The 26,637-nt window shown below is 36.7% G+C and overlaps 1 protein-coding gene across 6 annotated transcripts in view; it reads left to right on the forward strand.

The window, feature by feature from the left end:
- PCM1 (pericentriolar material 1) overlaps positions 1–26,637 on the forward strand; it is an 85,989-nt gene that overhangs the window by 53,090 nt on the left and 6,262 nt on the right. For all 6 annotated transcript variants that reach the window (XM_028152625.2, XM_028152623.2, XM_054720105.1 and 3 more), the window contains 12 exons: positions 2,393–2,557; positions 5,245–5,301; positions 9,835–10,007; positions 10,310–10,441; positions 15,578–15,698; positions 17,118–17,276; positions 17,518–17,654; positions 20,544–20,678; positions 22,820–23,017; positions 24,550–24,612; positions 24,868–25,003; positions 25,803–25,963. In XM_028152625.2, coding sequence (XP_028008426.2) covers positions 2,393–2,557; positions 5,245–5,301; positions 9,835–10,007; positions 10,310–10,441; positions 15,578–15,698; positions 17,118–17,276; positions 17,518–17,654; positions 20,544–20,678; positions 22,820–23,017; positions 24,550–24,612; positions 24,868–25,003; positions 25,803–25,963 — 1,637 coding nt within the window. The remainder of the gene's footprint in view (positions 1–2,392; positions 2,558–5,244; positions 5,302–9,834; positions 10,008–10,309; positions 10,442–15,577; positions 15,699–17,117; positions 17,277–17,517; positions 17,655–20,543; positions 20,679–22,819; positions 23,018–24,549; positions 24,613–24,867; positions 25,004–25,802; positions 25,964–26,637) is intronic.

The raw sequence follows: 26,637 nt of genomic DNA on the forward strand, positions 1-26,637 counted from the left end.
TGTTTACGTACAGCGGACACAACTAGAAGTACTGTTTCTTCTAGCTATGTCAGCCACTCATGCTGAGAAAAATAGAATGAGTGTAAGGGAAGGAGTGATGAAGTGGGATAGGGGATGACACTTTTACAGTAATGAATGTCATGTGTTGTTATTCTGGCTGACTTAGCCAGTGTTCCTCTGAAGTATTATTAATTTTCATTAAGTCTCCTGTTCTCCCTGGAGGATTACTATTAAAGTGCCCAAGAGAGAAATAATTCAGTCACACTAGTATCATACCTTTGGAAATCTAGCCTTGATGTTTTTCATTTGGGACTCAGAACACCATAGTTGTGTGTGTGTGTGTGTGTGTGTGTGTGTGTGTGTGTGTGTGTTTAATCTTTTTATAGCATTTTAATTATAGCACACTTTTTTCCAGTTTCAGCTGTTTTGGAGTGTGAGTTTGTCTTTGAAGTGCCTACTGGGGCTACCCAAAGAGAATTTTGTGTATGCCACATAGTGTATATTTTAATTTTCTATTAGAATTCATTCAGCACTTTTTTATTCAGTAATAGTAGTTAGAAGCTTAATTTCATAAATTCTGTGAAGGTCAAACATAACCAAGAGAGCTCTTTTCCTGTAAGTTTTGAACAGAATGAATGAGCATGGCTAGACTAGTCAGAGAGACCAATGAAGAAACCAGGAACCTAAATATGAGATGATGAAGTCCTAACTGGAAAAATGGCTTTAGAAATAGAAAGGGAAGGTTGACTCCAGATAAGATATCACAGAGATAAATTAACCATATATTGGGGACTTGTTGTTAGCAGAACAACTGCTGTGATTGAGAAGCTGTAAGCAGCAAGGCTTTATTTAGGGTCTGCTGGCTCTTTCAGAGAGTGTCTAGGGCAAAGATCAGAATTCTGTGGTTCTTGGGAAACATTTGGTTGAGGAGATCCATGCAACTCTTCTGTTGTTGAAAACTCTCTATGCTGTAATTTACGTCTCTGTGACTATTCTGTAACTACCAATTCGGATTTCTTAATCCCTTCACCCTTTTCACCCAGCTTCCTCACCACCCTCCCCCACTCTGGCAATGGTTCTCTGTATCTGAGTCTATTTCTGAGAGCCCAAGTGATACTGGAAAATAGCTCCTAAAGTAACTGGTAAATATTTTTCTCTATTATAGTAATACCCAGTAGAAATGGAAGTGGGAGGAAATATTCTCATTTTAGTATCCAAAACTACTGGGGGAAATTTTTCTTAGGAGTAAATTTAACAAGGAAAGTCCTAGTTTTGTAAAAAATTATAAAATATTTTTGAAGAACACGAAACAAGAATGAACAAATGTAAAAAACACAACCATGCTCTTAGATGAGAATGAATAAGTTATTAAATATTACTTCTCAAATTAATAAATGCTTTCAATGTGATTCTATTTTGAATCCCCAAAGATTGTTTTCAAAATTGGGGGGAAAATTTTTACGGCTTATCTGGAAGGACAAATGTCCAAGAATAGCCAAGGAAAGCTAGGAAGGACTTGCCTTACCAGTTGTTAAAACACACTGTAAAACGTTTGTGGTTAAAAGAATGAAAATGGCATTGGAATAGACAGAATACCCAGGAATAAAATCCAATAAATAGGGAGATTTAATATGTTAACTAAGGTTACATTTTTTAAAATATATTTTTTATTGTTGATAGTATTACAGATATCTCCCATTTGTCCCCTCTCCCACCCCACCCCCAAGCCCTTATCTCCCTCTTCACCTACCCCTCCCCACCCCCCGGGTCTTCACTATCCTGTTGCAAGGTTAAAATTTAATTCATTGGGCAAAGGGGTATGTATAACCAACTATTCATGTGGAACAAAATAAAGTTGAATTCCTACTTGTGCCATATACCAAAATAAATGTTAAAAGAAAAAAAAGAAATTTAGAAGGAAAATTTAGTAGAATATATGTATAACCTATGGGTGGGCAAGACTTTTTAGACTAAGTCATTACATAAAAGGTATAGTAAGAAGGCAGGCATAATTGACTATTTAGTGCCCATTATTCTTCTCTGTGTTGGACATTTTGTATAGATTGGATCTAATTTTTTTTCTTGTATTTTTTAATACTGAAAAGTTGTTAACTTAAAGTCTAGTAGAGAATTTGGGTCATATTAGATATACTCATTAAGATGGGTATCAAAGGACAATGAGTGATAGAATATATTACTGTTACCTCATGCTTCCAAAGATTATTGCAAAGATATCTCCAAGACATTTCATTTACTCTTTCATATTCTATTTATACCAGGCCTTCACAGCATGCTCAATTGAGTTACCTGTACTAGTTCACTATGGAAATCAGTTTCCCTTTCAGTTTGAATTAGTTACAACTGATAACAGTTGTCACTTTTTTTACTTAAGGGTATGAAAGTGCCAGTATGTCTAGCACATGCGAACCTTGCAAAAATAGGAACAGACATTCAGCCCAGACTGAAGAGCCTGTTCAAGCAAAAGTGTCCAGCAGAAAGAGTCATGAGCAGCTGGAAAAAATAATAAAATGTTGTAGGTCTGCAGAAATGTCTTCAGGTATGTTCTTTTTTGGTTTGCTTTAATTTAAGGACTTCTTCATCTTAATATTTGAAAAGCTGTACTAAAACAAGTCTTAAAATTGGTCTATCACACTTTTCTATCTGTAGAACAGTACACATTTTTTTTTTTTTTTTTTTTTTTTTAAATATATTTTATTGATTTTTTACAGAGAGCAAGAGAGAGAGGGATAGAGAGTTAGAAACATCGATGAGAGAGAAACATCGATCAGCTGCCTCCTGCACACCCCCTACTGGGGATGTGCCCGCAACCAAGGCACATGCCCTTGACCGGAATCGAACCTGGGACCCTTCAGTCCACAGGCCGACGCTCTATCCACTGAGCCAAACCGGTTTCGGCAGTACACATTTTTTTATATCAAGAAATGTAAACCAGAACTTTTTTATTGTTGTTATGATATTAGCTCTTGACTTATTTTTCTAAAATTCTAGACAGAAAAGTATGGTTAACATTAACTTGGAAATCCTAATTGAAATTCTGAAAATCTTCTCTGAATAAGAATTCAGATATACAATCATGTCATTTTCCTGCTTCAAACCATGCCTGCAGGAGAAAGTCCATATGCCATAATGTAATATATCTGTTCAGCAGAGATTCCTTCCTGCCTCTCCAGTCTCATTTCTCATCACCTCCTGTCTTAAACCTACTCCTTTAGTGGCACAGAACTGAAATGTTCCTATAGCTGTCATGCTGTATGTTACCTCAGCAGTTGTTTTTTCTGCCTCAAGTCCTTTTTGCTCTTTGTGAGAGCCCTTTCCTCTGCTGGTCTCGTAAATAAAATCTTAGTTCTGTAACTCTGAACTTGCATCTAAATGCAAGCTGGGATAGGTTTCCCTTCTTCTTTGTTTTTGTTGTAGCCTGTGTAAACCTCTTTTGTTGCCTGTATCACATTGTCTGGTATTTACCTGTTTAAGTGTCTGTATCGCCTTTTTGAGTCCCTTGGCAACAGATACTGCCTTTTCATATTTGTTAAATGATAGTGTAATACCTGACACATGGCAGTCACTCAGTAAGTGTTTATTGGATGAATGGAGTCATATGTATTTGCCACTGTTTTAGTTTAAATAAGCACTGGTACTTTCATAATCTATAAAGAATAAGTACATCTCAAAGAAATGTGGAGAGGAAGGGAGGTAGTAAATATTGACTGTCCGTTTTCAGTTGCCAATAAGATCCTTAGTGAAAATGATAATTGCAGTTACCATTTGTATTATGCTTCATTGTTTACAAATTTAACAAATTACTCATCTCATTTGAGCTTCATAATCCTGTGAATTGTTTTTATTTCCATTTGTAGATGAGTATACATGGTCAGAGAGGGTATCTGACTTTTTTACAACACTCAAAAAAGGGCCAGTAATATAAACTGGCGCAGTTTTTTATCAAAAAAAGTCATGCCCTTAACTCAGTAATTCTACTGTAGGCATCCACATCCTAAGGAAACAAATGGGAAAAAATAAATTGAGATTTATTGTTGTTTGAACTGTACAATTTCAACTATGTTTTGTTTTTATTCAACTATGTTTAAACAAAAATCTGAATGCAAAAGCACAAAAGAAAATGTATCAAAATGTGAATAGTGGTTTTATCATCTTTAAACTTTACTATATTTTCTAAAATTTTATAGTATTTTTTACTTTTGTAATCACAAAAGAAATATCACTTTATTTATTTATTTTTTTATATTTTATTGAATTTTTACAGAGAGGCAGGGAGAGGGATAGAGAGTTAGAAACATCGATTAGCTGCCTCCTGTACACCCCCCACTGGGGATGTGCCCGCAACCAAGGTACATGCGCTTGACCAGAATCGAACCTGGGACCCTTCAGTCTGCAGGCCGACGCTCTATCCACTGAGCCAAACCGGTTTTGGCACTTTTTTTTTTTTTTTTTTTAATGACTTCCTTAAGGTCATATTGCTTAGAAATGGTAGAGCTGAAGTTTTCATCCTGGTCTGTTAAATCTCTTTTTGGCAGAAATATCAATTTTATTGTCCTGACCCTGAAATTTTAGCAAAATTTTATAATTTTCATCTCCTTTCATTATCTTTATCAAATAGTAATGTCTTCAAAAGTAAACGTTTGGATGGAGGTTAGGGAAAGGTACTAAATTGAAAGGTACTAAATTGAAAGGATATCAGTTACATAAATTGATTGTTGGTCAGATCTTACTGTCACTTATTAAAAGAAAATGATTGAATTTTAGTGAATTGAAAAATGTTTGAATAGTGTAAATATACCTTTGTGTGTATTTACATGCTTTCTAAAAACACTTTTTAGTATTAACCATCACCCTAAAATTCTTAATAGCATGTAACAGTTTTTGTTATATGATTATTAGAGAGTAACATATATGACTGCTGGTATTAAAGTATACAGTCCTCCTCTCCCTAAGGAGATGTGAAAGGTTCACCTGGATGCGTATACTTCTAAGTGAATGATAGAATTTATTATGATCACTATCAGGCACTTTAATAGAAGTTTATGGCAAGTCGTTTTATATTTTCTCTGATGAGATTATTTTTAAATAGAGCACAAATGATAACATTTCAGTTCAGGCAAACAGCTTTAAAGGAATTTGCTTATTTAACTTCTTTATTCACTTGTTTATATTATAGACCCTATCATACACATTTTATGTTCATCCTATGTCTGCCCTTTCCTACAGCACATGCTAGGAGAATACTACAGCAGTCTAACAGAAATGCATGCAATGAAGCGCCAGGTAACAGTATGTTTAGTTTTGGTGTCCACTCTATGTTAATTTTTTGCTATTGGTTCTAAAAATCCTTAGGTTTTTTTTTTTTTTCATTGTTCTGATATTTTTTAGATTTAGCTTAGTGCATATGTTATTTGGCTTGTAAAAGTCAAAGAAAGTTCATACTCATAACATTCCAAAGCCTTTCATTTGTAATTCTTTACTTGGTAAAATTGGCTGCTTTTTGGTTTTCATTTTCTGTTAGTGTATGTAATATAACCAACACATCCATATGGGTAACAGAAAGTGTTTTTATAATTTCATGTTTAGTAAAGTTAATTTAGTATGTCTTAAATGCTTAAGAGCATTAATAATTTTTTCAAACATAAGTACAGATATTTTATTCCTACCTCTTGATTTTCGGTGTTAAGTATTGTGTATGCCTTGTAGTTGCTTATTTTTCATTACCAGTCATCATCTATAGAAAATAAATCACTAAACAAAAACAACTGTGACATGCAGAGACCATCCTATATAATAAAAGCCTAATATGCTAAGTGTCCGGTCAACCGGTCGGCCATTCAGCCAATCAAAGCGTAATATGCTAATGATATGCTCAGGCCGTTCAACCGCTCGCTATGACATGCACTGACCACCAGGGGACAGACGCTCCGACCCGTAGGTTAGCTTGCTGCTGGGGTCCAGCCAATTGTGACTGAGTGAGATGGGTCAGACACACCCTGGTGCCCTCCCGCAGTCCCTCCCTAGCTGGCCAACCTCCTATGTCCCTCCCCAGCCCTGATTGTGCACTGGTGGGGGTCCCTCGGCCTGGCCTGTGCCTTCTCGCAACCCGGGACTCCTCGGGGGATGTCGGTGAGCCGGTTTCGGCCCGATCCCGCAGGCCAGGCCGAGGGACCCTACTGGTGCACAAATTTGTGCACTGGGCCTCTAGTGATAAAGATCATGGAAAATTACAGATTCCAAAATGCTGGTTTTGTCTTAAATTATGCATTTTCATTAAGTATGGTTGTGATTTCCTATATAATAAAAGCATAATATGCTAAGTGTCCAGTCCATTGAACCAATCAAAGCGTAATATGCTAATGATATGCTAAGGCTGCTCAACCCCTCGCTATGATGTGCACTGACCACTAGGGGGCAGATACTCAATGCAGGAGCTGGCCCCCTGGTGGTCAGTGCACTCCCACAGGGGAAGAGCAGCTCAGCCATGATGGCGGCGGTGGCGGGAACCTCTCCTGCCTCCGCAGCAGTGCTAAGGATGTCTGACTGCCAACCATCAGTCAGACATCCCTCGAGGGCTCCCGGACTGCAACAGGGCGCAGGCTGGGCTGAGAGACACCCACCCCCAGTGCATGAATTTCGTGCACTGGGCCTCTAGTAGAATTAAAATATTTTTCAGTGCCTCCTGTACTGCACATGAATAAAAAATAAAAGCCTATTATGAATCCTTAGGGGAATCTAAGGAAGAAAAACAAGGACCTGGCACAAAGTTGAATTATATCAGTGGCACTTGCTAAGGAAAAGAACAATGAAAATAGAGAGGGTAAAAAGAGGATAGATCCTCTCCCACAGACATGCATCCCCTGACCTCTAAGGAACCCCATGAGACTTGCAACCAAGGGAGCAATGGGAAGGCATAGCTCTCCCCAGGTTAACCACCCGAACCTGCTCCAAGGTCCCCCTTTCTCTGACTTACTAGTGAGCTAAAGCAACCTAGCCTGGGCTCTCTTGTTGCTGCTTCTATGCCATGCCCTTCCTTATTTCACTATCCCCAGCTTTAATAAATGTATCCCCATAGTCATCTGGACTTGTGAAGTTTTTCCTGCACAAAGTCAAGAACCCACATACCAGTGGGCTGGCCTGAGGCAGTCCCACTTAGGACTACTAGTAGGTTCCCTGTCTGGTAACATCTTCACCTTTTTAACCCATCCCTGTAACCCCAAGAGAGAAAAAACAAAAAACAAAAACAAGATGGAATCAGAGATACCTGACTGAGATCAATGATTTTTAGTCCAGGAGGAGAACCTGGCAAAAACTTTCCACCCCTCTCTTGCCAGGAAGGGGAGGTATGAAAAAGCATGTGTTTGACATAATTCAATTATTTGGGAATAATTTGATCTTTAATGATATAATTTAGTGAAAATTTTACCATACAGAGGGATGAAAAATATTAAATATGCTTATTCTTATCTTTGAGATAACACATTTTCTAAGTTAACTGTGTCAAACATATATATAGAAAGTTTGCATATATCTTATCTGGGTTTTTCCTATAAGTTGAGATTTCTTACAGAGAGAGTTTGGGTTCTTGCTTATAAGATTATTTTTGTAGTGATATATCACACTTGGACATCTATATATATAAAAGCCAAGCGACCAGAATGGCAGAACAACCAGAATGACTGGTTGCTATGACATGCACTGTGGCGGCCAACCAGCCTGATGGGGGCCCTGATCAGCCCCCCCAACTGCCCGCCGCCTCTCTCCCCCAGCCGGCCCAGCCCCAATCAGAGCCCCCTACCCCATCAGGGCAGGGCCAGCCGACCAACCTCCCGTGTCCCCTCCCCCCTGCTGCCCGGCCCCCATCAGGGTGCTGGCCAGCCAGACTCCACCCATGCATGAATTCATGCACCAGGCCTCTAGTCTTATATAATAAATACGTAATATGCAAATTGACCCTCATGCCCTCACAAGATGGCTGCCTACGACCAGGCCAGCAGGGGGGTTAGTGAGGGACAACCAAACGACTGAGCAAGCAGGCTGCATGGGGCGACTAGGCCGGCAGGGGGTTTAGTGAGGGACAACCAAATGACTGAACATCAGGCTGCGTGGGGCAACCAGGTTGGCGGGGGGTGAGGGCCGTGAGGGGCAACCAGGCTGGCAGGGGGGGGGGCAGTGAGGGGAGACTAGGCCGGGGGGGGGGGCAGCAGTTAGGAGCAACCAGGCCAGCAGGGAGGGGACAGTTGGGGGTAACCTGGCCAGCAGTGGGGAGTACTGAGGGGCGATCAGGCCGGAAGCGGGGGCAGTTAGGGGTGACCAGGCAGACAGGCAGGTGAGCGATTAGGAGCCAGCAGTCCAGGATTGTGAGAAGGATGTCCTGGATTGGAGAGGGTGCAGACTGGGCTGAGGGGAACCCCCTCCACCGTGCATGAATTTCTTGCTCCCGGCCTCTAGCTTTATAATACTAATAGAACTTTAATATATCTTATTATTTTATATTCATAAATGTCTGAGGCAAGATAGGGAAGTTGTATATTTATTATTTTTATTATATTTTACTTGTGGAAATTGAGACCTGAACATGTTTGTTTATTTAGGACATTAGTGTAAAGTTTTTGTTGTTGTTGTTGTTTTCCTTTATTGATTTTTAGAGAGAGAGGAAGGGAGAAAGGATAGAGAGATAGAAACATCGATGAGAGAAATATCGATTGGCTGCCTCCTGGAGCATGTGCCTGACTGGGAATCAAAACAATGAACTCTTGATTTCTGGGTCAACTCTCAACCTCTGAACCACACTGGCTGGGCAAAATTTTATTAAACTCCATTGGCTTTGCATTTTCTTATTCCTCTTTTGCAAAAAGTGAATTAAATCTTTATGATCTTTGCATATTTATCTGAAAACATAATATATTAAAACAGCATTTTAAATTTTCTTTGTTAGGAATTTATTACTGATTTTTGGAATTTTAAATACTTTACTACATGTGGTTCTACTATTGCTCTAGAATGTTTACAGAATTTGATAGAAGAACCACTTGGAGATAATTTTTTTTTCACAGAGAAATAAAAATGGAAACAGTTCCTAATTTGTATTCTTAAAAGTAGAGGTATGACTACATCATTAAGGGTGATATTCTGTGTTATCAATAAATACACATGGCAGAATTTTTGCTAAATTAATAGAGTGCTACCTGGTTCTGTGAAACTGAAAATCTCCATGGCAGCTCCAACTTATACTGAGTATGTTAGTAAGTATGCCAGTATGTCATACTGTAGAAAAATTGGCCTATTATGTTTGTTATAGTTGCAAATTCAGTTTTTATACTATAGTGTCATAGTTAAGATTTGGCAATTTGTAGATAACTAGATAGAGCTTAAAATAGTAACTCTCATTAGTAGCATTTATTCTCAGTATTGAAGAAATTTCCTTTTTTGTAACAAGTTCATATTAGGAAGAAAATTAAATTATTTGCCTTAGCCGATTTCATCCAGATGTTGAAAGATTTCCACTGATTAGTCCTATGGAGTGTATAACATTTCCAGATTTTTTTTATTGAGAAATAATTGTGGTCCAAGTAATATTAGATAATATTATTTATACATTTACGTATTTCTTTAGTGTACAGTATATATCTTGATATTTTCATGATTATTTTTATCTTGGTATTTTTAAGATTTCTCTTTCTACTTTAAAAGCCCTGAAATAGAATTAAGTATGCTATGATTTTTAAGTAACTTAAGGCTGAGAGTAATGATACAAGTTAATAGAATTGTCAGGAATGTATCAGTGTTAACTTTCTGATATTTTATATCTTCCAGAAACTGGGAGTGATTTTTCCATGTTCGAAGCTTTGAGGGATACTATTTATTCTGAAGTAGCTACATTAATTTCTCAAAATGAATCTCGTCCACATTTTCTTATTGAACTCTTCCATGAGCTTCAGCTACTCAATACAGACTACTTAAGACAGAGGGCTTTATATGCATTGCAGGTAGCTGGTACTTACCATTCTTTTTCCTACCCTATCTGGTATTGCTGTCTTGTCTGAAGTATGTACTTGTTATGTCTTTTGATTGTATTCTATGTGCCTTCTTGCCTTTTATTTAAAAGTTCTTGTATAGCTAAAATAGCTTTTAGATAAAATCTTTTTCTGAGCAACTTTTCAGTATTATTTTTTCCTCATAGTTAACCTATAAGGTGAGGAATATTGAATTTGTTCTTCTGTCTGGTTTTGCTTTTAAATTTTGGTTGGACATTTATGTTTTAACACAAATATTTTATTTTCTCATTTAGGACATAGTATCCACACATATTTCTGAGAACCATGAAAAAGATGTGAAAAATATAAAGTCAGTGAATTCTGGTACTTGGATAGCATCAAACTCAGAACTTACTCCCAGTGAAAGCCTTGCTACTACAGATGATGTAAGCTGATAATGATTAATGAAATCTATACATAATTTCAGTATGTATTAAATAAATGTTAAATTGTTATAAATGGTGAGTGTTAATATTTGGTTTTCAGCTTTAAAAAACTCAATCAAAATACATTATAAATGATCAATTATATAGTCTAAAATAGTTGTGTTTTATCTCTCTTGCTCATCACAGAAGTTAACTCATAACATTTAGTAAAATTTGTTGTGTTCAGTCAGAACCTTTCAATAAATAAATATAAGATAAAGCAGGTCTTTGGGCTAAAAGAGAAGCCTAGACAAAAAGCCATTCAGGACAAAAATGTAATTTAATGTATTAAAGTTGATGAAGGAAACTTTAAGTAGGAAGGAAATGGAAAAGAGTGATGAGGAAAATGATATATTGTCAATAAACTATGGTCTCCAAATAAGCACCTATAAAGCATACAGGACCTATGGTTGTGCTAGGAAGGTGGTATTAAATGACCAAATGGCAAACGACTAGGATACTGAGGAGATAGATAACATGTGAAGTATTTGGAAATCACCTGTTTAAAGGTTCAGACCCTGATTCTGTCATAAAAGATTACATGTAGTTTTGGAATAGCAAATAGGCTCTTTTTATGCCATCTCTAGCACCTGGATATCGATGAATAAGAGAACCATAACTGATTAGCATATATCTGCTATTGGGAGAGTTGAAAGCATATTACTGTTTCTGCCCGTTGTGGATAATGTTAACATATTTTTTTTCTGAAGTAGTGTTTTTCCCAGAAGATTGTCTTGTCTCTTCACATATCGTAATTTTTTTACAATATCAAAGACTTTTTTCTGGAGTTTTGCTCTTTAATTTATACTCATGTTTAAAACAATACTTTCCTATGTCATTTGTGTTTTTTTTGGTTTTTTTTTTTGCTTAAAACCTTTCTCTACTAGGCTCCAATGCCTATACTACTATGAAGGTAAGCCTGTGTCTAAAAACTACATGGTTTTAATTGACTTTACAATATCAAGTATAAGTTAATGTAAGGAATTGCTACTTGGGTTACATTAAAGTTTATTAGACATTGAAATAACTTTACTGAGAGCATGAAGTGTTTTTTCTAAATATTTTTTTAGTAATTTTATATCCTTAACTCCAGTGCTTCCCTTTTTATTCAAATTTTATAGGTAGCATTACTTTATTTTATTATTTATTTACTTTTAAATATATTTTTATTGATTTCAGGGAGAGATAGAAACATCAATGATGAGAGAGAATCATTGATTGGCTGCCTCCTGCACGCCCCCTACTGGGGATCAAGCCCGAGATCCAGGCATGTGCCCTTGACTGGAATTGAACCTGGGACCCTTTAGTCCACAGGCCAGCGCTCTATCACTGAGCCAAACCAGCTAGGGCATTTTAAGTTATTTTAAAAGATTTAAGCACATTGGTCAATAGCAAATTTTGAAAATTGAGTTACAATTTATTAATATTAACCTGACAAGGTTTTAAAGTTACCGGTAAATGAAATTTAAAAGTACTGTACAGCTTAATAAGTAGGTGCTTTAGTCAGCTTGGGCTGGTAAACAAAATACTGTAGACATTTAAACATTTATTTCTCATGGTTCTGGAGGCTAAGCAGTTTACGATCTTGGTGTCAGCAGATTTTGCTTCTTGTTGAGGACCCTCTCCTTGGCTTGCAGATGGCCACTTTCTCCCCGTGTGCTTACAGTGGCAGTGAGAGGAAGACCTGGTGTCGCTTCCTATTTTCCTAAGGACACTAATGCCTTCATGGGGCTCCACCCTCATTACCTCACTTAAACCTGATTACCTCCTAATGCTATCACATTGGGAGTTAGGGATTTAACATATGAATTTGGGTGAATAGGGGACTCACAAAGATTCAATCCATAATTGTAGGGTTTTGGCATAAATAATCATAGTTAGTATTAATAAATTTTTTTAAATGTAAAAAAAAAATTTTATTTTTTAAATATATTTTTATTGATTGAGTTCAGAGAGGAAGGGAGAGAAAGAGATAGAAACATCAATGATGAGCCCTAGCTGGTTTGGCTCAGTGGATAGAGGGTCGGCCTGCAGACCAGAGGATCCGGGTTCAATTCCAGTCAAGGGCACGTATCTTGGTTATAGGCTCCTCCCTAGCCTGGTCCCTGGTTGGGGTGCTTGCAGGAGGCAACCAATTGATGTGTTTCTCTCACATTGATACATTGATGTTTCTCTCTGTCTTTCACTCTTTCTTCCTCTCTCTGAAAAAAAAAAAATCAATGGAAATATAGCCTCAGGTGAGGATTAACACCGACAACAAAAGAAACATCAATGATGAGAGAAAATCATTCATCAGCTGCCTCCTGCACACCCCATACTAGGGATTGAGCCTGCAACCTGGACATGACCCGGACCGGGAATCAAACCGTGACCTTCTGCATCATAGGTTGTCCAATGCTTAACCACTGAGCCACACCAGCTGGGCTTACTTATTTTTTTAATTGGTGACAGTATTACAGATGTCTCCTGTCTTTCCCTCTTTACCCTCCTCCACCCAGTACTCTTAGTATTACTTTTAAATAACTAGTTCTTTAATTTTTAATCTAAAACTTAAATTCAGCATTAATGTCAACATCTTCCCTTATTAATGCCATTTAATTAGCAGCAGCAGTACAGCATCCAATGTTTATACCCGTTGATCTAGAGCAGTTTTGTGCAGTGGAACTTTCTATAACGATGGAAATGTTTTAGATCTGCATTGTCTAATACAGTAGTCATTGGACATGTGCTATTGAACCCTTGAAATGTGGCTAGTGGGATTGAGGAACTAAATTAAAATTTTATTTAATTTGAATGGCTACATGGGTAGTGTTACCATATTGGACAGATAAAGAGCCTCATTCTCCGTGTTTCTAGACCAAGGCCCTTTGAGCTTCATTTATGGAGCGTTAACACACATTTCAGAGTATGTAGAAGAGTCTTCATGCCCAGGACAAAGAGAAGGAAAAGTGGACATCTGGGGATTATAAGTGAAGGAGAATGAAGAATTGAAGTTTAAGCAGAGGAAGAAACACTTCGCATCTTCTACTCTGGGTGCTATAAAATGCAAAAGCACATCCACCAGCAAGTCTTAATTGACGAGCAACAGAATGGTTTCATTTTCTAAAGTGTGTTCACCAATACCTGAATTTTCTTTAATTGGGCTAAAACTTTCATTTAATATCAGAAAATTTTAAAAGATCAATAGCTAGGGGAAAGAACATAATTATGAAATGAGTTTCAGTCAAAATACAAGTGAGACCTGGCTGGGTGGCTCAATTGGTTGGAGCATCGTCCTGTACATCAAAAGGTTGAGGGTTCAACCCCCAGTCAGTGTGCATATGGGAAGCAACCAATTGATGTTTGTTCCTTTCTCACATCCATGTTTTTCTCTATCGCTTTCTCTAAAAAATCAGTGAAAACATATCCCTGGGTGAGGATTAAAAAAAAAAAAAAATACAAGTGAGACTCGTGCCACCCCCTAATCATACTAAAGACAAAAGTTAATGTGAAATTTCTTGAAGTCCAGAAAAAAAGCTAAAACTATGACTTCTAAAAGAAACCAAGGAAATCTTCATGATTTTGACATAAGCAAAGATTATTAGGACAGAAAGCACTAACTATGAAAGAAAATTTGATTCAATTCTGGTTTTTTGAAAAGTTACAATTAGGAGAAAATAATCTCAGTATATGTAGTTGCCAAATAACTATACATGACAAATTCAGATTGTTTTATAAAAATCTTTTATAAGTCAATTGTAAGGCAATCAACTCAGTAAAAAACGGGCAAGAGATTTGAACAGGTGCTTCATGAAGGAAGATATGTAAATGGCCAGTGTCAAATTAAAACCACATGAGATGTTACCTTACACCCACCAGAAAGGCTGAAATTAAACAACAGGAAGTGTTGGTGGGAACTTGGAGCAGTTGAAACTCTCAAACTGCTGGTGGAATTGTAAAATTGTACAGCCACCTTGGAAAGCAGTTTGGCAGTCTCTTATAAAATCAAAACATAAACTTGGCATGTGACCCAGCAATTTCTCTTCTAGGTATTCACCCAAGAGAAATGAAAGTATATGTTCAAAAAAATTCTTGTACACTATTATTCATAGCATCTTTAGTCATGATAGCCTCAAACTGGAACATCAACAGATAAATGGATAAAGAAACTGTGGTATATCCATACAATGGGATACTATTCGGCTATCAAAATAATGAACTTCAGAAACACAAAACAACATCGGTTAATTTCAGAAACATAGTGAGCAAAAGATGCCAGACACTCAAGAGTACCATACTGAATGGTTCCATTTATATGAAGTTCTAGGCCAGTGATGGGCAACCTTTTGAGCTTGGTGTGTCAAGCTTCACCAAAAAACAGCATAACTCGGGTAGTGTGTCACTTTGAGGAAAAAACTAACTCCAAGACTCTAGTCGCAAATGTTTCATCCTCAGGAGCAGCAAATGTTTCATTCTCGGCATGTGACCGTGTGTCATCAGAAATGGCTACGTGTGTCAGTGCTGACACGGGTGTCATAGGTTCGCCATCACTGTTCTAGGCCAACAAAATAACCTGTGCTGATAGAAATCATATTAGAAGGGTGTAGTGGAGATAAAGGACCTTTCTGAGCTAATGGAAATGGTCTTTATTTTTAGGGAAGGTGGTTGCATGGGTGCACATATTTTTTAAAACTCATCAAACTGTATACTTAATGGGTGTATTTATAAATTATATTTTAATAAAGTTGATTTAAAAAATATGAATGATGCTGTCATGTTTTTCTTCTGATATGGAACAACTATATATCATAGTCTAAGGTACTGGGCACTGTTGGGGTTTGGAGGTAGGAGAATTTCCTTGAGGGTGGGGAAATAATTTGCAACATTAACTTTTCCAACTTAGAATTTAATCTGTAGCTTGCTCTGTGTATTGTCATCTACATAAGGACAAGTGTTCTGCAAGGTTACTTAATATTTTAATATTTTCTGTGACTCTCTAATGTTTTATAACTTTGGTTATATAATAATTTTAAGTATATAGTTTTATGCAAATAGTTTGTTATAAACTTTTAAAAAGAAGTATTAGTGATTTTTATTTGTCTTAAAACTGTAACTTAGGAAACTTATGAGAAGAACTTTGAGAGAGAAACACATAAAATAAGTGAACAAAATGATGCTGATAATGCTAGTGTCCTGTCTGTGTCTTCAAATTTTGAACCTTTTGCAACAGATGATCTGGGTAAGCAGAATTTTTTATAATCTTAGAATATGACTTTACTACAGTCTTTGAATTGCATTGATAAGGAAGCAATAGTCTAGAAGGACAAGTTCTGGTAGAATAGGGACTTAAAAATCTATCCATCAGTCTAAATTCAGGAATCTTTGACTGTTAATTCTTTGACCTTGTGCAAATCATCTAACCATTCTGACTGCATATACTAAGAAAATGGGGGAGGCGGGGGTGTCTTACTTATCTTATTATGTTCTTATGAAAAATATACAGAACTTTCTAGCAAGCATAAGAGAAGTTTAGAAAATGTAATTTCCTTTTCCTTAAGAGAAAGGTTACCCTCTTATGTCTTCCAGTTAATGGGAAAAATCCAGAGTTAGCAATGCCTCATCTAATCACATTTTTAATAAAAGTGTTAACTTCTTAATTTGAGGTAAGAATTGAAATTTCTTAGTGTAATAATGAAAGAAGTTTTAGAGGCTTGCATTACTCAAAGGTAGAGAAAATAAACCCTGAGTCCTAAAATTGGGAAGGAGATTAGGGAAAAGAAAATGTATGAGTACCACTTGATTCATTTTCCAGGCTGTAGCCTATCAAAAGATACCTGAGCATCCAATGCTGAAACACAACAGCATCGATTAATTTCAGAAACAGTGAGCAAAAGAAGCTAGGCACTAGTTCATATGGTAATCCGATGTCGTATACTAGTGTTTGTGTATATGTTGGGAACAAGATTTAGATTATTTCAAAGGCATTTTTCTACTACAAAGGATAGAGCCAAACCTTGCCTTGTCGTTAGTTATCTACCTTGTACCAAAGCAATGAATCTTCCTTTTGCCTTATTCTAATTATCAACGACTCTAAGGCCAGTTCCCTTCTGAGTAAATGCCTATTAAGTATGTACTGAATTCATTTCATAATAGAGAAAAATCACTCTCTGACCAACCCATTCCCCTTTAGTTTTCCTCACAATCATTCACCACTAGCTTTGTCTGAAGTAGACAAAGGAAAATTGGGAAATGTCATTCTAAGTTCTTTTTCTTACCTTAATTGATTGTTTTAGCTTAGGTTTTTGCATCAGAATTTGCATGACATTTTGGAATTTATTTTTGTACTGTTAAGTGAAGCAAAGTGATGTACTGAAATACATTGACTTCAGCACCTAAGAGACCTGAGTTCAAATTCCTTTTCCAACATTTAACTGGCTGTGCAACCTTGTGCAGCTTACTTAAGTTCTCTGAAAATGAGGGTTCTATCATCCACTTTATAGTTATTTTAAGGATTAAATAAAAGTACCATACCTATAACTTGTTAAAGCTAGTTTTCCTTTCCTATGTTCAGACATTAGTTTTTTATTAATAAATTTAGAGGAATACATGAAAAAATTTTCTTTTACATCTTCTAGACATATTTCTGTTCCGTATGCAGGTAACACTGTGATTCACTTAGATCAAGCATTAGCCAGAATGAGGGAATACGAACGTATGAAAACTGAGGCTGAAAGTAACACAAATGCGAGATGTACCTGCAGGATTATGGAGGATGAAAATGGTGCTGCTGCCATGACTACTGGTAATAATTTGAAAGGTGTGTTGTTGAATTCATTAACAGGAAAAGTCATTTTAAATAGTTCCATATATAAAAATTGAATGCCCCATCTGATGTATAATAGTGGTTTTTTAATCACTTTCTTTTATTAGGGGTGCTAAAATTACATAGATGTTTCTTTGTATTGAGCATTAAATCATAATTTAATGTTCTTTAGAATTTTGCATAAATACATATAATGTCAGACTTTATTTTGCTATCATTTTCTTTTTAAAAATAGAAACTCCTGTTATTGAAAATCATAGTTCACAACAAGCTGTAAGTGAAATTTCTACCGTCCCGTGTCCTAGAATTGATACTCAGCAGCTAGACCGACAAATCAAAGCAATTATGAAAGAAGTCATTCCATTTCTGAAGGTAAGCAATAATTTTTAAAAATAAACTTTGGTTTTTTTACTTCATACAAAGTATTCCATTGTAATAAATTCAGAAAACACATATAAACAAAAGCTAAAAATAACCCATAGTTTTGTCACTCAAGAGATAGCCCCATCAACATTTTGGGAACCTTTCCGTAATATTTTCTACATATATATGTGCATTCTGCTTTCTTCATACATTATAAACATCTTTCTACAGCATATTTCTATGGTTACACAATATTCTTTCATTATTTATTCATAAGTGCCTACTTTAAACCAGGTTTTGTGGACATGGCAGTGAACAAGTCAAAGCCTTTGCTGTCGTGGGAGCTTACATGCAAGGATGTTACTTATTTTAAAATAAGTAAATGTACTGTATTTTCCGGCGTATAAGACGACTTTTTAACCCAGGAAAATCTTCTATACGCCCAGTTGGCTTATACGCCGGAAAATACAGTATATCAGATAGTGATATGTGCCATGCAGAGAATTAAAATATGATGATATGATAGTGTCTATTTTAGACTGGATGGTCAGGGAAGGCTTCTGAAAGGGAGCATTTAAGCAAAGATATGAATTAGGAGCCAGCTTAAACCAAGCTCGTTTCAGACAGAGTTAAAGGCCTTAAGATAGGAACTAGCTTGGCTTGTTGAAGGAACTAGAGGAGGACCCATGTAGTTGTAGGAAATTTATGAGAGATGAAATTGGAGAGGCGGCAAGGGCCAGTTATGTAGAACATTATAGGCCATGATTAGGGGTTAGGACTTTGTTCAGAGTTAAAGAGGAAACTTCAGGAGGGTTTTAAGCAAGAGAAAAACAAAGTCTGGTTTGTTTGTGGATAATTGATTATAGGAGTCAGTAGCGCAATGAACTCAGATGAGACATAATAGTGGCTTAGACAAAGGGTATAGTACTAGAGATGGGGAGAAGTAAACAATTGAAATACACTTTGGAAACTGACAGGTCTTATTAATGGTAGATGGTTACCTGAAGCAGGCACTAGCTAAGAGAAAGGGCCTAGAACTGGGGCCCAGGACAAGATGACTCAACATCTAGAAGGTGTGCAAAAAAGGAAAAGTTAGAGTTTACCAAATAGGACTGCCAGTAGTGAGCTATGTTGATTGCTACTTTGAGGGTTAAGTAGTCATAGAATAGAATTTTGTTATTTTATCAGTTCTTATTGTTAAATATTTATCCTTATTTTTTTTACTTTTATAAATACTTAAATTATTTAGCTAAATTTAAATATATATCCCATTTTTATTTCTTGAGAAGTAATTCTTATACAAAATTTCTTATTCTAAGGTTATGAATATTTTCAAGACTTTTGAGGCATTATATTAAACTAGAGGCCCAGTGCACAGATTCGTGCACTGGTGGGCTCCCTCGGCCTGGCCTGCGCCCTCTCACAATCTGGGACCCCTCAGGGGATGTCGGACTTGCTGGTTTCCACCCGATCCTCACAGGCCAGGCTGAGGGACCCCACTGGTGCACAAATCTATGCACCAGACCTCTAGTATGCATATAAGATCTTTGGTTAATCTCATGCCACCCTCCTCTCTTCTCACCCTCCCTCCCCTCTCCCCCCTTCCCTCTGAGATTCATCAGTCTGTTCCATGTTTCTATGCCTGTGCATTGAGCATCTGCCCCCTGGTGGTCAGTGCATATCATAGCTACTGGTCGAATAGTTGCTTAGGCTTTTATATCTATAGATTGTCCCTCAGAAAGGTTTAACAATTTATATTCCTACCAACAGGGAGAGAATGAGATTGGTAAGCAGTACTGGTAATTTTGTTCAATAACAATGAACAAGGCAAAGAAAAAAGTGTGCAAGAAATAGAAAGTGGGCCTAGCTGGGCAGCTCAGTTGCTTGGGTGTCAGCCGGTACACCAAGGGTTTGGGTTCTACATCTGGTCATGGTCAGGGTACATATAAGAAGTAACCAGTGAATGCATAAATAAGGGAAAAATAAATCTCTCTCTTTCCCTCTCCATTCCTCTCTCTAAATTCAATAAGAAAGAAAGAGCGAAGAGAGAGAAATGGAAAGTGAAGGCAAAACTTGTACTAGAGATGGCACTCTTTTACATTCTAATTTAAATGGAAATTTAAAGAATTAGAAATGAAAAGCCAGAATTTCCTTTTCATTCAGATACAGCAAACTATAAAATATGTTGTAATTGGGCTCATTTCTTACAATCTACTTGTACTTTTCAATGTGTAAGACAGTGACAATGGAAAGCTAACCATCATTTGGATTGTAGGTAGTTTGAACATGCTTCTAAAGCAAGCAAGGAAATGAGACTGTGTACTGGGTCCAGTGGTGAATTCTCTTGAAGGCCAAAGTGGCTTGTTAAGGAAGTTAGGACAGTGGTTCTCAACTGGGGGTCATTTTGACCCTCAAAACATTTTGTAATGTCTAATTACATTTTTAGTTATCAGGGCTTGGGAGGGTGGAGGGTACTACTGGCATCTAGTGCATAGAGACAGCAGCACAGTGCGCAGATGCAGTAGTGCCAATTGAGAAAGCCTGAGGATGGTTGTAAGAGGAGTTGAACTGAACTGCAGACAGGAAGACAGACATATGGAAACTATGGCACGAGTCGTTCTGCTTAAAGTACAGAAAAATAAATGATGAGAAGATTTTAATCAGCCAGTTTCTTTTACTGGCTATTATCTGCTATCGTAAATCAAAATTTGCAAACCTCTTGATGTGTACAGAGAGGGGTTGGGGAGTTGGTTATTTTTATGAATAAATTATTCCAAATGTATATATCTGAAAGTTGAAAAGCATCTATGCAAGAAAAATAAAATCTCATATTATGTGGATTGTTATTTTTTGAACAATAGGTAAATTTATATCCTAACTAGCTAGGATTTTTCTCAGGAGCACATGGATGAAGTATGCTCTTCTCAGCTTCTGACTTCAGTAAGGCGCATGGTGTTGACCCTGACTCAGGAGAATGATGAGAGCAAAGAGTTTGTAAAGTTCTTTCATAAACAGCTTGGAAGTATATTACAGGTAAGAGTTTATACTTGTATGACATAAATATGTACCACCTGATTAGGATTTTTTTTTGCCATTTCAGGCATTCTACATTCAAGTAGCTCTCCATCTAGCATTTATTTGGGGTGACATTTTAATACTTTTTAGGTTATTCCTTTACCTGGTTAAAAAAAATGTATTAGGGCCTGTGTCTTCATTTAATTTGATCATCGCTAAGGCCTCTCCCAACTCTAATAACATTTTGTTTTTATTTTTTTTCTACTTACTAAGAAATTTCAAGTTTGAACTGTTTGAAAAAAAATTGTTTATGTGTATATATTTTTATTAATTTGAGAGAGGAAGGGAGAAGAAAAAAGAAATAGACACATCAATAATGAGAATCACTGATCGGCTGCCTCCTGCATGCCTCCCACTAGGGATCGAGCCTGAAACTCGGGCATGTGCCCTTAACCGGAATCAAACCCAGGGCCCTTCAATCTGCAGGCCGATGCTCCATCCACTGAGCCAAACTGGCTAGGGCTGTTTGAAAATTGTTTGTCCTATTTTCTCAAATAATTTTTTATCAATCTGGGAAATTTTTGAAGCTAGAAACCAGCTGTTGATTGTGGAGACTTCTTAGGCTATAACAGTAACCTTAAATTATGTTACAGTAGTGATTCTCAAGGGGGCGGGGGTCGAGTTTTCCTTCCAAGGAGACATTTAGCCATGTTTGTAGACGCTTTATTTGTCACAACAGGCAGGGAGGCCTCCAGCATCTAGTGAGATGTTAATAGTGCCAAGGCTGAGAGAATCCTGTGTTAGGTAAGGATACCTTACATACTCCATATAATAAAAATCTCTATGGTTAAATTCACTTGTATATTTTCCCACTGAGATAGCTCAATGATGTGTATTGTTATTCCAAACTAGAAAATACATTTTAAAAATGTTTATTACAAAATTTTTCTGTAAAATTTTTCCTTCCTATTCCTGTGTTTAAGTTGGTTTTACAGACAGTATTATTACTCTGCTATATTTTTTTTTAGTTTTTTTTTTTTTTTTTTTTTTTAGAGAGAGAGAGAGAAACATTGATGAGAGAGGACCATTGATTGGCTGCCTTCTACACCCCCTCCCCTACTGGGAAACAGGCCTGCAACCTGGGCATGTTCCCTGACTGAAAATCGAACCTGTGACCTCTTGGTTCATGGGTTGACCCAAATTCTGAGCCACACCACTGGGCATTTTGCTAATTTTTAAAACCCTAAGCTTGATGCAAATTTCCATCACTATAAATTTTCCATTTTGTTTTTATTTGGACTAAGGTATAAATTCTATGTAGTTTTTAAATTGTCCTGGCTCTATTTAATATAACTAACTTATAAGGAATATAAGACATCAGTGGTATTATCCATTGTTTAAGAATGCTTAAGATAATTTTTAAGTAAATGTATTTTTATAAATTTAGCTAACTCATTTCTACATGAAGAAATAACTCCCTTTTAGAATCAGGTTGAAAGAGATACTGTAATTTAAATACTTTTTGTTTATTAAGATCCATACAGTCCTGCCTCAATTTTGCCTACTATAATCATAATTTTGGGCAAATCCCAAAGTATAAATTTGGAAATAAGATTTTTTCCCCCTACATCTCAGAAAATCTGCTTTTCTTTTATCCTACTCTTGATTTTTTTTCCCCCAAGGGGACTCATATGAAGAATAAGGGTAGTGTACATTAAGTCTTGCTTAAAGTATTGAAAGTTTTTCATGAGCTAGAGCTTAAATTTCTTTCAACTTTTTTCTTACAAAACCTGTTCAATTATTTTTTTTCCACAGGTACCACTATTTGTACTTCTTTCCATGATTGTGCTGGATAAGATAGTTTTTGGAGGGAGGGGACACCAGATATCATAGTTATTTGCCTGTTTTCTAAACAGCATAGTCCATATTTTTAGGAAGAAAGAAAAAGATAAATGGCTTTATTAAGAAGTATCTCAAATATAGCATACTTGTTCATTTGATGTATTTCAGTTTGAATAGAATTGAAGTTTTTCAATATTAAAAAGTAATAAAATTGGGGTTGGTTTTTTTTACTAGATGACTATTATAATTTAGATTTGTATTGCTCTATCCACAGTTAACATTTACTGTAATCTTAAAATATTTGGTTATTTGAATAGGATTCACTGGCAAAATTTGCTGGCAGAAAACTGAAAGACTGTGGAGAGGATCTTCTTGTAGAGATATCTGAAGTGTTGTTTAATGAGTTGGCTTTCTTTAAACTCATGCAAGATTTGGATAATAATAGTATGACTGTTAAACAGAGGTGCAAAAGAAAAATAGAAGCAGCTGGAGTGATACAGTCTTATGCCAAAGAGGTAAATAGCATTCATTTTTATTTTAGAAGTAATCATAATTAGCCTATTAATATAATTATTATTATTCATAACTAAAATCATACTTGACCTCAGAAAAGCCATTTTAAAGTAATACCAGTTAATCAGATTATAAATCGGTACATATGCTAGCCCCGTACTGAATCTCTGTGATAACATCACTGTCGACAGGTCAGGAATGCAGACAGGAAATGATGCTAAATGTGCATTGTGAGGTTCACTTTGTCACTCAGGTTTGCAGAGAAGAGGGTGCCTGCCACAGCTCTTGCCTACCCCAGTAGATTCCCTGGGCATATGTATCACCCAGCCAACACACATGCTCATTTGTCAGTTAGGACTTGGTTGCACTTCCCTCTAGCTTCTTATACCCTAATAAGTTAGTCTTGATCACGTGTGAAATTGGATGAGGCTTTTCCCTCAGCTTGAGGTATCCCTAGATCTTCACCCTATTCTTGACTCCCTAACCATGAAAGGGAAAGCAGGTCAAGACCCAAAACATAATGGGATAATCTTTCCTCCTTCAATCTAAAGTAGATAGAGTCAAGCCATCTTTTTCATGCTTTGTATAATGTTTTCATTCCAGACATAAATAAAGAAGTTTCAGCCATTGCTTAGAGCTTGAAAAAAATAAAACAGGATAATAACATAATAAGTGATCGGGAGGACTACTTTGGATAGGCAGTCTCATAAGGCTGTCGGAGGAGGGGAAATAGGAGCTAAGGCATGAAAGACAAGGGATTTGTAATGATGCTGAAGGGGGAGAGCATTCCGGGAGGAGAGAACTTAAGTGTGAAGACTCGCAGGATTGAGCAGTTTGGAGAACAGGGAGAAAGCATTAAATGAATTGGGAGTGTAGGAGGGTGAATTCACAGAAGTAGATTAAAGCCAAATTACAAAGCCTTACAAACTGTGATAAGGACCTTTCATTTTATTCTAAGCATGATAGAAATCCATGGGAAAGTTTGAAATAGAGGAGTGATGTAATCTCATGTACAATTTAACATTTTTGTCTGGATACCATATCGAACGGGAATTGTAGAGAGTAGAGAAAGAGGCAGAGAGACCAGATATAAGGCTGTGTTAGTCCAGTTAAGAAATGAGGTGTCCTATCTGAGTGTTCAGCAACAGGCACACTTTGATGATTGAGTCAATAAGGCATTCTAATAGTTTAGATGTTGGTAATGAAAGTACAGGCTGCTTCCTGGTTTTCTCACTTGGGCATTTGTGCAAATGAAGGGCCATTTACTGAGACTGGGAAGACGAAAGGAGGATAGCATTTAGATTTTTGTTTTAGACTTAGTAAATTTGAAGTAGCTCTTCTGAATCCAAGGAGATGTCAGTTGGCAGTGTTGCTTTGGATTTGTTAATTTAAAAGATTTAAATAAAAGTTTAATTTACATTTCTAAGAAGCATTCACCTCTTTGGATGATGCAGCCTTTGTTAAAACTTACTGAATACAGAAGTGTAATGCTGAAAGGTTACCCCTAAATTCTGTTAAATTTATTTGCTTATAGGCCAAAAGGATTCTTGAAGGAGATCATGGCTCAGCTGCTGCAGAAATTGATGAGGAAGACAGAGTACGTGCTAATTAATTTGTGCCTAACAGTAATGCTTTCAAAATGAGATTAAATGATTTTAACAGCTTTTACCTTTTGAGAGCAAAGTATATTATCAAATGTCCTTTCTTCTAATCTTTGTTTCTTTTAAAAACAAAACTAAAATGATTGTTTTTTATTAGATAATGACTATTATTAATTTTTATGGTAGACTTACTATGTATCTTTTTAAAATAAACTTTAAGAAATTAATTGCTCAAATTTATTTGTGGCTAGGACAAGGATGAGACCGAAACAGTTAAGCAGACTGAAACATCTGAGGAGTATGATGGTGACACTTCCAAAAATGTGAGATCTGATATTTCTGATCAAGAGGAAGATGAAGAAAGTGAAGAATGTCCAGTGTCTATTAGTAAGTTTAAATGTTTCATGCTAGGATCATACACTTGTTCTTTGTTTGTTTTTGTTTTTTTGTTGTTCTTAATCCTCACCCAAGGATATTTTTTCCATTGATTTTTAGAGAGTGGAAGGGTGGGGTGCAGAGAGAAAGAGAGAAACATCCATGTGAGAGAGAAATCAATTGGTTGCTTCCCACATGTGTCCTGACGTGGCCAGGGATCGAACCTGCAACTCAGATATTGGCCCTAGACTGGGAATCCAACCCTCCACCCTTTGGTACAAAGGTTGATGCTCTAACTACTGAGAAACACCAGCCAGGGCCATATACTTGTTCTTTATAAGTCTCTTATTGAAACAGTTTGGTGAAATGTAATGAATATAGAATTAGGTGTCCAACAACTCTGAATTTGAATTGCTGTGTAATCCTGACTAAATTACTTGTTCTGCACCACAGTTTTTTTAGTACTTACTGTTTTGATGATTTCAGATGTTATATGTAAAGCAATTGGACAAGCCCTAGGTGGTTTGGCTCAGTGAATAGAGCATCATCCTGCAGACTGAACGGTCCCAGGTTCGATTCCAGTCAAGGGCACATGCCCGGGTTGTAGCCTCGATCCCCAGTAGGAGGCATGCAGGAGGCAGCTGATCAATGATTCTCTCTCATCATTGATGTTTCTTTCTCTCCCTCTCCTTTCCTCTCTGAAGTCAATAAAAATATTTTTTTTAAAAAGCACTTGGATAATATAAGAATGTAATAAATTGTAGCTATTAAGTGCTGAAAATTTACCAAAAAATTGTGTTAACCATTGTAGATTTGTCCAAAGCTGAAACTCAAGCACTGACTAATTATGGAAGTGGAGAAGATGAGAATGAAGATGAAGAAATAGAAGAATTTGAAGAGGGACCTGTAGATGTCCAGACTTCACTTCAGGCTAACACTGAAACTACAGAAGAAAATGAACACGATGATCAGGTATCCCACTGTAGATTAACACACTTCCCCCGTCTTAACTACTAAAAGCAGATTCTTTTTAAAGATGTCAAAATTTACAGCTTCCCCATTCTCATGTTCATGAATACAAAATTTTAAAATACCTTTGGCTGCTGTCATTCTGGAGCTAGATGTGAGAATGGGGCTGAGGGTCTCACCATTATACAGACTCACTGAATCCTGTTTTCAATGTGACACGTTGCTCTGGCCTCATTCGTGCTTTCCATACCCCACTCCTACTCCAGATGGCTCCCTAGGCCTGAGAATTACTAATTTCTCCAAAATGCAATCTCCCGTTTTCTGTTGAAGTTGAGGGGAAGGAATCTAGGTGTCCACGTTTTCCTTAAACGAATTCATGTATCCATCACCAACTCCCCACCACAATATTCCTTCCTAGAATCTGGCACTTCTAATTATGAGGTGATCTCAGTTTTTGTTTTCTCCTGCTGCTGAAGGCACATAGCTTTGTTCATCTTTGGCCCCTCCTGGTCAGTTTCTCTTCCATTCTTTTATCATCTACATATAAACAGATGTAAGTTTTATTTAACCAGTTAACTGTCACGATACTTTGAATTTAATTAATAAAGGTCCACTTGCATCTATAAATGCTTATGGCGTACAAATGGTTAAGATAGAGTCTGACCTGAAAAAAATAA

Source organism: Eptesicus fuscus, chromosome 8, assembly GCF_027574615.1.
Source record: "Eptesicus fuscus isolate TK198812 chromosome 8, DD_ASM_mEF_20220401, whole genome shotgun sequence".
Lineage (NCBI taxonomy): Eukaryota > Metazoa > Chordata > Mammalia > Chiroptera > Vespertilionidae > Eptesicus > Eptesicus fuscus.